The sequence below is a fragment of the Thermobia domestica genome, chromosome 8 (genome assembly GCF_964235325.1).
Source record: "Thermobia domestica chromosome 8, izTheDome1.hap1.1, whole genome shotgun sequence".
Taxonomy (NCBI): Eukaryota; Metazoa; Arthropoda; class Insecta; order Zygentoma; family Lepismatidae; genus Thermobia; species Thermobia domestica.
Window position 1 is genome coordinate 44,715,838 of NC_137461.1, and position 15,192 is coordinate 44,731,029.

Sequence of the window (15,192 nt, forward strand, 5' to 3'; positions counted from 1 at the left end):
TTTGACTTTTTGTTTTCTTTGGAATGGTGGAATTCATTCTGTGTTTTTGACTCACTTGATATCAACTTGTTTATTTGAAACCACTGTTTCGTTTTGTTTTGAACGTTTATTATTTTTTAATTTTAGTTCCTTTATATTTCACCCTTTAACAAGCAGGCTAGTATCGTCTGCATACAGTACAGTTTGTGCGTTTTCTGCTTTTGTTGGAAGATCATTTATGTAGGAGACACAGCAAGGTCCCAGGATTGATCCTTCTGGTATTCTATGGCTCATGTATCTGTAAGTTGAGTGATATGTTTTTTCTAAATTTCCTATCGTGTGAGTTATTCCTACTGATTGTCTTCTATATTCTAAGTAAGATTCAAGTAATTTTAAAGTATTGCTCCGTAAGCCGTAATATTCTAATTTTCTAAGCAAACTTTTATGGGTGATTAGGTCAAGTACTTTAGTTAAATCATAAAATATTCCTATTCTCATCATTTTGTTATCAATTGCTTTAGCATATTGTTTATTAGTATGTAAGCAGCAGTATTTATGCATTTATTGAATGCAAAGCTATGCTGTTCTTGAACTCACAGGAATATTATCGTCAACTGATTTTGACTCTTAAGTTATTCAGCTCTTTTAATTCTTTATCTTTGCAAGTTGGAGTAGGGAAGATGGTATTCGTGATTCGAGGAACACTGGATTTTAGCATTTCTGGTGCCTCTTCAGGATGGATTTGCCGCCTTACTTAAGTGTTGGCTACACCTGTGCAATACTTATTAAAATGTTCGTTGACTTTCACAAGGTCATTCGTTAGAAGACCATTTATATATAGTGTTATATTCTCGATTTTAGCTCTGAGTTTAACGCTTCTATTCTCTTTCACTGCTTTCCGTAGAGCACGTTTTATTTTTGGCTTGAGTGATTTTTACTTACATAATGATTTTGTTTCGCTGTTTTGATTAATATTTATAGTATTTTATGTAATTCTTTACAATAGAACAATCCATTTTCTTTGTTTGCATTTGTTTTTTGTTAACTGCCTCTTTAATTTACTGTAACGCTTTATGTCTTGTGTAATCCATTCTTTCTATTCCTTATATTTTGTTGTACTATTTACAACAGGGAAAGAATTATCAAAACTAGTTGAAGCGTTTATACAAGAGATCAAACTTTTTCTCTATATTACTGGTACTAAATACCTCGTTCCAAATTTCAACAACTAGTATCCTGTTAAATACTTTTTTTTTTTTTTTTTTTTTTTACTGAAGATTCTTGTATGCCGTTGCTTATGTTTGTCGACTACATTAGCATTTGTATTTAAACTAATTATCTGGCAAGTGTAATCTGGTAACGCAGAAATAATCATATTTTAACTTATCCAGGGATAATCATATTTTAATTTATCTACGGAAAAATTCCAATCTAAATTTATCAATAATTGACATAGGAGAGAACTGGAATCTATATATCTTATGAAAACTATCTAATATTAGATAACTTCTGTACCCTTACACTTGAACAAAGGCGAAACATGACAAATCTGATTTTTCTTCTTAAAATAGTACAAAACGAGCTTAATTGTACGGACCTGATATCGCCACTAAATTTTCATATCCGGAGACTTACAACTCTGGCCTGTTCTATTGCAAAAAGCAAGGACCAACGTATTATTGAAATCACTAATCTGGAGAATATGCTCTTCATATAATAAAATATGTGTCAAACACAAAGAAATTGACATCTGTATTATGAACTACATGTTTAAGAAAAATATTGTAAATTAATTTTGAAATACACCAACACTATAACTGGGCATATGCCTGTTGTGTTGATGACAAATAAATAAATAAATATTTATAAGGATATTTTTTATTGCTAACTTAGTTGTGGAGTTATTCTTATCAGTCTATTAATGATTTATATTAGTGAGTCATTAGTGATTAGTTATCGGTCTATTGCTGATTCGTATTAGTGAGTCATTAGTGATTAGTTTTCGGTCTATTACTGATTCATATTGTAGGAACCAACTAATGTAAGAAGCTGTTGTTTTCGTGTGGAATATATTTTTTTAAAAAGTCAATGTTGTAAAAATGAAATCTTTCAGTTTAACGTCCCACTATTATGCCCTTTAGGCTAAGGGAGACAGATGAATAAGACAAGTGAATGATAATGGAAGAAATAATGGAATGAGACTGTGGGAGGAAACGGGAGTAACCCGAGAAAATCCACGGACGTGATGTTGTCCACCACAAATTTACTTGGCCGAGGATAGAATCAGGGACCCAACGCACCAGAGATATGCACTCCACTACTAAGCCACGGTGCACCTCGGAAGCCAATGTTTTAGTCACCACAAAAGAGCTCTTATTTTTCGTGAACATTATGTTTAATAATTAATATTTAAAAAAAAATTGAATAACTATTTGGAAAGATCTCAATTGACTACTACAAACCGACGCTATTGTAAGATTTAGTAGTTTTACTAAAGAGTATTCGAAGCTTAATTCGCGAATTTCAGAGTTAATTACTTCTACATAAGATAACAAGAGTTTTTTAAAACTATGATTACTTAGTCCTCCGTGATATGCGCACTTCTACAGAAACTACTCACTACTTCATAATTTGCAAGTTTTAACTTTTATATCATCATTTATTTCATCAAGACACATTATTTAAAGTTCAGTGTCTATGATTGTGTAAGTACTTCAAGTTACTTGTAGTAAACTATCTCTCATGAATTTTTTAATGAAAAATTATTTTTATCATATTGAAGGTTTGTTAATGAAACATTTATTTATTAAATATAAAATAAACAATAATATTAAATTGTTTGCTTTAAATAACATTAGTCACGAGATTATTCGTAAGCAAAATGGCGCGGGCATGGTCCCGAATTCACCTGTAAAAAATGATAGTGTTATTCAGTACGTTCATTGTAGTTAAAAAAAGTAGTGACACCAGGAATGTTCACAACTAGAGATGCAAGGGCTCGGAAAAAAACCGGCTTTTTTTGAAAAAAAAACTCGGTATTTTCTGCTTCGCTCTTTTGCTTGGGAAATTTTGGGCTTTTTTGAAAATTCTGCTTTAAATTGATAAACCAGATTTTGTTTCGCTTCTCTACAACACAAAAAGTCATTTAATCAGTGGTTGATGCCGATAATAATATAAAACCTCGAAAATAAACCATGAATTTCGAAAAGATATTTCAAACAGTTTTACTTCTCAACATATTTACATTATGAATTCCAAAGGATTAACCAATGTATATAATAAGATTTTTTTAAACCTCCTACATACAAAAGTAAGCATGGTTGGCAAGAGCCATGGTTGTTTTTGAAAATGCCAAAAACCCGTTTTTTGGGGGGAGTTTAAACTAGGCTTTTTTTGGTTTAAACCAGGTTTTTTTGGGTTTAGATATTTTGCTTTATATATTTATATTACATATTGACAGAAATAAGTTTGTTTCGCCTTGGTGTTATTATGCAACAACGGGGTTATGCTGGAAGAGGTCACATAAGCTTAAAGAAGTCCGGTCAGTGAATTTCTTAAATTGAGAAACTCCCGCCCTAGCCATCGGGAAAATCCCGTTATTACTCTAAATGTAAAACAATAACGGAAAAAATCCTGTTATTGCTTTGCATGTAAAATTTAAAGGTCAACGTATCATAATCAGTACGCTAAAACTGAGGTATTAAATTACAAATTTAGTGCGTACATATCATTGAAAGTACAATCCAAGCTAATGTTGGAAGCTACGTAGGCAATCGATAAATTTTGTCAATTTATATCAGTATATTTAAGCAATCTTGGCTTCTTTATAAAACAACAGGCATTCAGGCATGCAGAAATATACAATTTAGTTTCGTTTATTATGTTCAGGCTTAACATCCTTACGTAATATCGAGGTTATCAAGGAGAAGACTTTCGCTTAAAGTGACATCCGAACCGCTACTTTGTTTACGCATGAAAGAAGGGTTGTGGTTCGACCGAGAATTGAACATGGGACACCTTGATTAGAAGGTGAAAAGGAAATAAAACTAATGCTGATGGTTTGATGTATGGAAACGTCACCATGAAGTTCACACGATTCGCATTTTTCGTACCTTTTATTTTTTTCGGTTTAAACCAGTTGTTTATTTTAAAAAAAGAAGAAAAACAGCTGGTGTAAACCAGCCAACCCTAAAAGTAAATACTTCTTCTAAAAAAGTACTCAAATAAGTAGCAAAATTCTATGTAGTATTTTTACTTCAAAATATTCCATACCCTCTTTTTGGAACAAAATAAAATTAAAATAAAACATAAGAAAAATACTTAGATTTATATGATACACTTAAAGGCTGCACACCTAGAGCTTATGGTTTTGTATATTCTTGAAATTCTACAGTTTTATGTAAGCACCATCACGGTTTATTCAGTCCTCAAGTTTTCTGTATTTTTAACAAGAGGGATTGAACATGAAGGATGTGAGATAAGAACATGGTAACCCATAATTTTACTATTTTAAGAAATTATATATTTTCTGCTGCACAATCCATTTTGAAAGTCGGAAAGCTGATTTTTCACATAAGTCTATACATGAGGGATTAAACGAAGCGGTATGCGTTGCTGCCTATCTGATGCTGCGTAACTCAGCAATTGAAAATTTGTTAGTTACCATGTTCTTGGCTCACACCCTTCATATCATTATGGAACTCTCCCCACCCCACCAACACACACACAAAAAAAGGACTACGGAATATATTTAAGTTAAGATAAATACAACTGCACAACAAATATGATTGACTGGAGCTTTTGCGCTTCTATCGAGAAGTCCGGAATTCAACTCAGCATTCGACCATTCTGACAAAACTTTTCTTCATTCCATCTATGAAGTAGAAATAGTGCGTGTACTGTGAGTTGGCTGACTTCATTTCTTATTGTTTTTAAATCGTTATTATTACTAATTACCAGCAGTGACGGTTTTGCGAGGGTTATGGGGGGCGGTCTTTCGGACTGAAGCCTGTTCCCCAAAATTACGGAATGTCTAAAACAAACGAAATATCTATTAGTTATGCCTTCACTCATAAACTTTAAGCTGCCGTCAAATAAAAATTACGAATGTTTAGAAAAACTAAACATTAGTAAGAAAAAAACCCTTCCAAAATACTTTTCTAAATCCGCCACTGATTCTCAGTATAAAATGATCTTCAAGGTTGTATCCGGAAGATTATCGCTAAATATATAAACGAAACGAAATACAGTATTAGTTATGTCTGTACTCATAAACTTCAAGCTCCTCCCAAATAAAATTAGGAGATTTTAGAAAATGAAACAATCAGAGAAACCCGTTCCAAAGTACGTTTCTAAATCCGCTACTGATTATTTGTATAAATTAGTATTCAAGGTTGTATCCGGAAAATTATTGCTAAATCGTTGCACAGCTACAGTATAACGGAAATGTGGAAGTACGGTTAGACGGATATATTGAAAAACGTACGCTTTGACGGATATATAGAAAAACGTAAGTTTAACTTCTGCGTTAGAAGCTCGAGTACTAAGCTCTTAGAAATGAAACAGACGACAAACTGAAATGATATCGAGAAGAAAAAATATCGATAACTCAAAAGTTAAAATAAAGTTAAATAGCCTCTAAAATTGCCCTCAAATACTACATTCTTCATGTTAGCTTTAGTTCGTAAAACATGTGCTCCATCCATCTTGATGGTGAATTTTAGAGCGAAATATGGCATTTAGGTCATGGAATTCTTATCTAAGTATAGAATATACTATAAGAAAGCTATTTAGATAGAAAAATCATGAAAATGAAAAAAGCCAAAATTTCCAAAATTCTCGTTTTTTCCCAAAAAAAGCCGGCTTTTTATGTAAAAAAAACCATCGATTCAAAAAAGCAGGCTTTTTTGCATCTCTATTCACAACTATACATATTGTACCCAAAATATAATGAATTAAAAATCAGCACTTGGATTAAACGAAAACATTGCACTAAATGGGAGTTCGAGACAGTTCTTTACACCCTGACGGCGAACTCCACCATGCTAAAACTTAAAATAGGCTTGCAATTTATTTTAAACGTGACTGTTTATGGGACGCATAAAGCAGTTAGAAATTTTTCCGAAGGCGTATCAAACAAAGATCTTTGTTTAGGATGTGTTTTTTAAAATTATTTTTACAATTGAAATTATGAATGGTTTTGACATTCACTCAGTCCCTCTAAGAAGTAATGTAAATTAATGTACGTTTGGGGGTGTAGAAAACGTAGCTTAGTATTTATTATAAACATGGAATTTAAAGTTCAGAGATAAAGTGCAACAACACAGAGATAATTTAGAACACGAATTTAATACTCTGATGTTAAGAAAATAAGAAATATAATTAAATAATTACAGAGCGTTTTAAGAACTGGTATGACTTTTAAGACTAGGCTAAACAATGCATGATCATTTACTTTTTTGGTAATGGTGACGAGTAGAATGACGGCGTAGAAATTACTAATGATGAATAATTTGATTAACAGAATTTTGGCGTTAAAAAGTACTTCTTTACCCGGAAGAGAATTTGGTGGTATTTATATGATTTTTTCTTATGTTAACATTCTTGCACATTTTTTGTAAACCTTGCTAATTTTAAAGTCATAGCCGGTTATTTGCATTGCAGAAGTTAAGGTACTTTAAATTTTCCATTTAATTATACACTTTTAAAAAAATATTTAAACTGGCTCCACTTTATACCTTGCCTATTTTATATACATTTTTCCATTTTAATTAAATATTTGTTTTATTACATTGTCGTACACAATAATATATTGTATCCAAAATAAAATGAATCAAAAATCAGCACTCGGATTAAACGAAAACATCGTACTAAATGGGAGTTCGAGAGAGTTCTTTACAAACTGAAGCCATGTTGTTTCGAAAGAAAATGAATAATGTGGAAAATAGTTACTTATTATTTGGTACTAATTAATTAATGTTATGATAGGAATACCAGTTTTATGTTATATTAAAAGTACATAGTTTGTGTTTTTATGGAAGGCAATCTATGCATGGCAAAGGTGTTATGTGAAATAAATGGTATTAGTAACAACGAGAATCAATAGGGTAAGTCCGGTAGAGATGGCCCCCTAAGTGAGACGAATCAGGGTCATAATTTGTTAACTATCCACCAGAGTGCAGCGTGAATATTAATATAGTGTAATGGCTGATGAACATTAGACACTGTGTGTTTTTCTGAAGCAGAAGTCCATACATTTCTTCAGTAGAGAGATTTTTGATCTCAAGTAGGTCAAAACTTTTTTGATCACATTTGGTTGAAAGTAATATTCAATTTTTTTGATGCAGATTTTTTTACAAGCGCATTTCATCACAAAAGAATGTATTAATAAAAAGAATGAAGTTCCCGCGTTCACAAACTACAATAAGTAAACTACCATTCTTATCTCTCCTTTTTGGGATAGATGAAATACTGCCATTGTGGGACAGATGGATCACATAGGAACACATTTACTTACAGAGAAACAGAAAAAGGAGATTAAATGCACCAAATCGACCACAAGAAACCAGAGACAAGAAATATGAAGAAGAGAATTCCGTACATGTCTTTATCTTCTTCCAACGATGATCATCAGTTGATAATATATGCTGACAGTGATGATACGGAGGAGTATGATGAAAACGAGTGCGTTGGATGCGGCGAAAATTATAGTGAAACAAGAAAAGAAGACGACTGAATGCAGTATATTCTGTGTGAACTCTGGTTATATGATGACTGTTAGAAATATGAAAGTGTTTGTGATTTGTGTGGCAAAGTTTTCAAATATACAAAACAAGATGCAATGTACGGTACAATGTGATTACAGGCGCCTATTTTACTTCTTAAAACATGAAACTTATGTATTCTTGCAATTTGCAAATGTTTATTTTCTAGATTCCATATTAAAAAGAAAGTTCATTTTTAGAGTTTCTATACATTATGTGATATTAATAGATTTTGGTAAACATTTGGTTGCTGCATTATATGTACTTTATTAATATAACGTATTTAAAGACAAAACTGTTCCAATTTATTTCATTATTTTTAGGTACTACACACGGTCCTTCACTCCCATAGTACACGGTCCACATAACCCATAATTCAAAAGTTTAAAGCTTAAATTTCGGGTATAAAAATATCTTTCCTTATCCTAAAAACCTTTAGTTATGGTTACAAAAATCCTTTCTTGGATTTTGTGCATAAAACCATGCTCCATGTGCTTGCACTATTATTCGAGTTGGAGGCAGAAAAGAAGTGGTCCATCTCTACTGGGCTTACTCTATTGTGATTAATTTTATTTGTTCAAAGTGTGAGCTTGTTAAAATGGTGCTTCTGCACTGAGTATGTGGCTTACGCTACTCAAAATATGAAATGAACAGGACGATTAACTTACCTGTGGCACCCTGACAATTGAACCAAGAGCAATTTCTAACTTGAGTTCTGTGAATCGGGGAGGAGCCGGGACGTTGATGACACCTTTCCATTTATTTTCATTCCACTCATAGCTGTAGAGTTGTGGACAGGGTGAAGCAGGCAATTCTGATTGATCTACTGGCTGTGGGTTGAATTGCTGGGCATGGTGGGTTTCGAGTAAAAATACCAGCCAATACAATAACACCAAGCCCAAATTATCTCTGGGTGATATTTTCATTTCATCTGATCAATCCTATGGAAGAAAACAAAAGAAATATTTATATGCTAGTTTTCATAAAACTTATTTTAAAACTTTACTGAAACAGAACGTTCAAAATCAGATACAATTCAAATAATTTCTCCCGCAAGTATCTGATCATTATGTCTGTACTACTTTATTTAAGGCATTTAATCCGCAGTTGGTCGTTGACCTAGTTTCCGGCCAAAACCACAATAAAAGTTACGAAAATTTAAAAATCATCAGTTTTTACTTTAATTTACTTCATCAAAGATTAATACTCACGCACATAGCAATGTCGAGCGACCGATAGCGAGTGAAGGCGGGTTAGTAGTCAGGTTGGTTATATTAATTACCGCTACACTGAAAAGTATAATTTTTTCCTCCTTTCTTTGCAGTTATTTGCATATCACATTTTCTGCAATTTTTTCTTGTGAGACGGTCTTTTCCGCTCATGTATAATGATTAAAATTAATGGAAGATCGTTGGAAATGTGAGGACCCAAAATGACGCCCTTCGAGTTCGACCTAAAGCAACATTGAGAGTTTGTTTATAGTCCTCGCAGATTGCGATGGTACTGCCGTCTAGGGGGAGAAATAAAAAGTGAAGCAAGAGGACAATCAAAATAAATTTTAATTACGAGAAGTATTAATTGTAGGTAAGAGAAAAATATATTTTATTTCTTTACAACAAATGTAGATTAGATAACAAGTTAATGTTAGCACAGAAAGGTATAGAATAGTTAACGTAAAATAAAGTAACGATTAATAAAATTTAAAAGTTATCCGGTAGTAATCATTGCACCAATCGGATTGAAGAGGGCGAAGTGAAGCTATTTTTCGCCGGGAACAAAGAGAATAGAGCGTAATATACATTGTAATAGCGTAGAACTATCAGTTAAACACTCGGTGCAGAAAAGAATTTGACAAAAAGCAATTAATAACTGAACAAAGTATGTGAACTACAGGCTTAATAGTGTAAAAAAAAAAAAAAAAAAAAAAAAAGAACAGCAGGAGGGTGAGGAGGTCAAAAAGACTGCTATGATGTGAGCTAAGTGTGTAAAATTAGAAAATTCGGACAGAATTCCTCTTTCCGGCAACGATGCACGTGCTTCACCTGTAATGTATTGGTTGTGCGGAGGAAGTAACAAATCATAAAGTTTGATTCGACGCCGCCTAGGATCTCGAGGTAATATTAATTTCTTTTACTTTGGGATGCAAACGAACGTATATTGAAGACTCGGCTTCTAAACCAAGAAGACCATGTGATTAGGAAGGTTCCAGGCAAATGAAAGTACTTAGGGAAAATGACTGTAGCTGGCTAAATTTTGGTTTTGGATTAATTGACCGATGACATTCATTAAATTGTTATAAATCTTTAAAAAATTAGAACTACAAATCTCCTTTAAAATTTTCAGTTTCGGAATTTTACATCTAAGAAAAGGGGAATAAATTTTAATGTAATCACGCCTGTTTATTGCTAATTTAAGATGTTTGATGAATGGTTTATGTTACCGGTAAGTAATAGAACCTAAAACATGATTGCTTAAAGTAGCTAATTTCCAGTCAAGCATGGATTCTCAGTCGCCGGGGTGATAGAATTCGTTCTTCCTCTTCCTACACTTCAACTTCACTTGCATCCGTCAGAATTTAAAATGTTAAATTTATGTGTAGGTTAGCACCTCTCCATGTCAAATCCGTATTTAATTTTTATATGTGAATGTATTTTCTCTGTTTGTTAGTTATAATGGTTAGGTAAGTTTTAGTAGTGTTAATGATTGTGTACAAGATTCGAAGTTGGCCTTGTCGTTGGGTATTATTAGGATTCTCCCAGTGATTTCTACATATAGTGGGATAATCCGGGGTGATGTTTAGTTCGTTCACTGCTTTCTTTCCTCTGCTGACATGTTATTAATGTTCATGCTTTCGATAACGGGATTACATTAAGCTTATTCTCTCGCACCCATAACGCAAAGAAATATGAATTGACAGATATAATTAGTTGAAAATTGTGTTATAAATGAGACTAGAGAAGTTGCAATGGGCCGTGGGCGAAAATACAGTAGTTAAATATCTGAAGAATTGAGTTGAGTTTGGGTTTAATGTCCCGTTTAGCAGCGAGGTTATATAAGACGTGGACCTACTGATTAACGTGGAATCCCAACCACATGAGCTCCCGTCGGGAATCGAACCCGGGTCTTCCACGCCAAAGGCGCGTACGCTAACCGCTTAGCCACGGAGAAGCTCTTAAATATCTGAAGAATGTAGTGTTCAGAGACGTGTGAGACGGAGAGGTTGCCCGCTCGAAAAAGAATTATATTTGATTTCTTCAGTGTGTTTCTGTGGGCCCGGCCAATCTCTATCTCCACCGCTGCCACTTTCATAGGGTGCTCCGCCATTAGGAAAGCTGTTGGGTGAAAATTGTATTTACATTTGTGAATCAAAGTAATGTTTATGATGTGAAAGTTTGTAATAGTTCCTTTTTTCCTTTTCTTTTTCATCCTTATTGTATGTCAGCAGGCCAAGGAATTTTACCACCTCCTTTCTATTGGAGTGATGTAATAAAAGCTTAAAATCAATTGTGAAATTTAATACTAAATTGTGACAAAGTTTAATTTGGGCAACTCAATTTGTTATTGTTTATAAGTCAAGTCGATACAATTGGAATTGTATTTCAACCTATGTATACAGAACCTATCTACACAACCCGAAATCTTTAAAATTTTGGAACGTGCTTGTATTAAGAATCGGATTAACTAAACAGAGTTCATATTGTACAAAACTAACTAACTCTAACCTTAACAAAATTATTCTTTGGAAATTTAAGAGGTGCATTAACATTTGTTCTGTTGTGTCGAAATTGTTGTGAAAAGTAAGACTGGTGAAGATAATATTGGAATTGAGAACTAAAATTAAGACGAAATTTTAAACCTATTATTGTTTATTACCATTTTCAATGTGTGCTTCAGTATTTTTCCTCCCCGTGGGGGAAGAAGAGCTCTGTCGTTGTAGTTTTATTTTCTTGTGACAATAAATTTTAGTTTGTCCTTTATTAAGTAATAGTCATTGCATTATTAGATCAGAATATCCCTTAGTTATAAGTTGGATCAATAATATTTTGCAAGTGGCATTTAGCATGAAATAGATAAACATGAAGTCTATTATTAACAGTTACAGTGGTTCTCGCAATGGTAGCAACAGGGGAAAGATCCTGATTCATCGAAAGTTTTTTTTTTTTGTTTTTATTCTTCCTTTCTTCATTATTAGTTGTCGTTTTCTTTTCTTTCTTTTTTTGTTTCCGTTGCGCAAATATAATTAAAGTTATGGCTGGATAGCTTAGAGTATCTTCAGTACCCAGGAGTGTATCCAACTTAGGCCAAATTCTGAGGAAAGGAAGAAAGCAAATTAACTCTTACACGTAGACATAGGCCTATTAAGCGATTACTTTCACTTACGTACTTTTAATAGATTTTTCTAATTATCACCGTATTGTTTCACAAGGTATATTATTGTTACCTCACATCCAGGGCGATTTATATACTACATATATATATATATATATATACAGTATATAAACACAACTTTCGTTCTCCTTATATATTATCAAGCACAAAAACGAGCAAATTATTCATTTCATCCCGCTAAATTTTCAAAATTTTGCTAGAAACGGATGACTAACTTTGGATGGAACTTAAGCTATATTTAATATGTATTATGCAATTAAGTGAAGTCTCTAGGCCTATTTCATGCAATGTATAGAATTTATATACAGTGAAACCTGTGAACTTGGCCAACTCTTTAAGTTGGCCACCTGCTTATCTTAGCCTAGTTCGTCTTGAACCTGCATTTTCCTATAAGACATTCGTTACTTACTACTCTATAAGTTGGCCACCTGTCTTATCTTGCAAATTGGCCACACTGAAGCAACGTTTATCCTATGACGATAATGATAATTTACTTGCGTATCTTGGCCACGCAAAATATCGTTTTGTTATTTTTCTTAAGTCTTTCGTATTCCCATATGAGAGGCAGATGTTCTGCATTTGTGACTGGACACAAAGAAACATGGATTCGCACGATTTGTTCTTGAAGGTCAATGGCCAGAACACTACCCTCATAAAGAGGTGGTGAAGGAAGTTGTGAATATGAAAAAGCACGTACAGGAATTCAGGAAATGGTTGTACGTATTTATTTACCCTGTCTGTTTTGGAAAAATCATTAGCTATATCAGCTTCTTTCTTCAGTGAGGAGCTTTAGTAATTCCGCAAAATTCTCAAGGTTAAAACTAATCATCTCAATTGTCAACTCTTGGCACCTATCGGCTTGTCAAAAGATAGCGGAGTTTTTGAGATACGAATTCCCTCAAGATTTTCTCAAAACATCTTTTGCTCCGAGGAAAACACTTCTAGCTCATAACAAGACGTAGTTAATTACAATATTAGAATGTGCATATCTACCAAAAAGAATAAAACAAATACGTCTAGGATGAACCACCATTCAGTAACAACTGAAAAGAAGTCATATAAATTGCATATGAATTTCTCAATTTATAACAGCCTTTTTTGTTTGTTTTCAATCTGAATAGCTCAGTGTGCTATAATATCAATTTCAATAAACTGCGCACATACGCTTCTATTTCATGATTGTTTGTGTTATTGTGTTTTCAATCCGAATAATCCAATGTACCAGACTAGTTTTCAGGAAGAAAGGTATGCGCATATATTAAAGATACTATAGTAATATTTTCTAGTACTGTATATTTTTATGATTACTCTATATGCATTATTTATAAGTAGCTGTCGTGCCATTGCTTATTAAATTTTACAATTAAGTAATACTAGAAATCCTATTCTAAAAATACATCAATCACGCTTGTTTTCTGTAAGTTGACCAATTTTCGATGGAACCGATGGTGGCCAACATAGACAGGTTTCACTGTATTTTTGAAGTATATATGGAACGCTTTCGTTTTTAATAATACAGGATACTTTTCCATAACAACTACGTGGTATAATAAAGGATATTTAGTCCTTAGATTTTCTGTGAGAACACGATCTCTATTCAATACTTTGAAGGCATATGAAATAAAACTAATTTCAACTCATAGCAAATCAGTATCGTTTTCATGCTTATTATTATCGTGTTCGCTAGAGGCATTATTCTCTCAACATGAGAGTATCGCCTATTGATATGATATTTCGATGATAACTATCAGTAGCGTAGCCAGAATGTGTTTGGGGGGGAGCAAGTGCTGTTATAGGTACATATAGAAAAATTACAAACAAAAATATATAAACATAAAAATATATAAAAAATTACAAACATCAAAGTATCAAAGTACTTTGTCAGACCTCTTTGGGGGAGCCCGGCCCCTCTGCCCCCCTTCCCTACGCCACTGATAACCATTGATTTCTTGGCAATTACATGCTTTAAATTTAATTAGGAAAATAAATACAAATCCATAAATTACGAGACTGTGGTTCGAGGATACGAAACATATACGAACCCTAGCAACATGTCACAGCAATGTCCTTGGATGTTCCATGTAATTCATAATCAAAATTTCTCATTCGCTCTCTCTCTTTTGAGATAAAATACATACTGTTTCAAAGCAACTGGACGTAATTTTAGAACTCAGCGTCTCTAACGATTCTTTGTGATTAGAATCAAGGAGGTTAATTTGAAATACAGGCTCAGAAAAAGCTGTTACCTGAGCAGCGCTATATTGTACAAATATACGGAATTCATATGTTTACTACGGAAATCTGTACGGAGCATATGTTGTCTGACATCTAACAGTCTTCCGTACATTACGTACGTATACTATGTTACATACGTCAGGTATATGTTATATACGTCCATCTGAATGAGTTCCTTACCGCCTCTATACTGTTCTCTCTTTCACACGGGAAGTATATATATAGATGGAACACTTAATACAAGAAATATTTTAAAACTTAGTTTTCAGTTATGTGTTTTCTGCGAGATGTTATATATAGTCGTACGTTAAGTCCAAAAACTACAAGATTTACGCATGTAACTTACGTTTCTGCGTACGCCATATACATTTTCCTTTGTGCAAAAGTAGGAGGTACAAGAAGTGGCTAGTTTCCGTTACCCACAGGTGTGATATTATTAGTAAAATATATGAAGTTCGAACGTAAAAGCGACATGTAACGATACGAATATGGCGAAAGAAGAAATTCAGGAAGAAGAAAATTATATTTTTTATATCTCTAAAAGTCCTGACTAACTGACTAACATCAATGTTTAAGCCAAACTGTTTTAGATTGAATCTTGAAACTAGAAACTTGCACAATACACAGGATTTGTTACGTGAAGTAAAAATAAACAAGCACTTTCTTTGAAATTCGACGTGAAAGTGAAGTTGCAAGTATTGTAATAAACTTAGAATCGCTTAAGATAGAGACATGCTATTTAGTACTTGGAATTCTTATTTAAAATAATTAAACATGTTCTTAAAAAAGCTTTTTCTTTAATATTTGTACTTAAAACGAACAGAAA

General features: G+C 33.1%; 1 protein-coding gene across 4 annotated transcripts in view; it reads right to left on the reverse strand.

The window, feature by feature from the left end:
• Nucleotides 1-15,192, reverse strand: part of LOC145692856 (uncharacterized) — a 129,181-nt gene that overhangs the window by 43,091 nt on the left and 70,898 nt on the right. For all 4 annotated transcript variants that reach the window (XM_081768377.1, XM_081768376.1, XM_081768375.1 and 1 more), the window contains exon 2: nucleotides 8,411-8,683. In XM_081768377.1, the coding sequence (XP_081624503.1) occupies nucleotides 8,411-8,668 (258 nt within the window). In that variant the 5' untranslated portion in view covers nucleotides 8,669-8,683. The remainder of the gene's footprint in view (nucleotides 1-8,410; nucleotides 8,684-15,192) is intronic.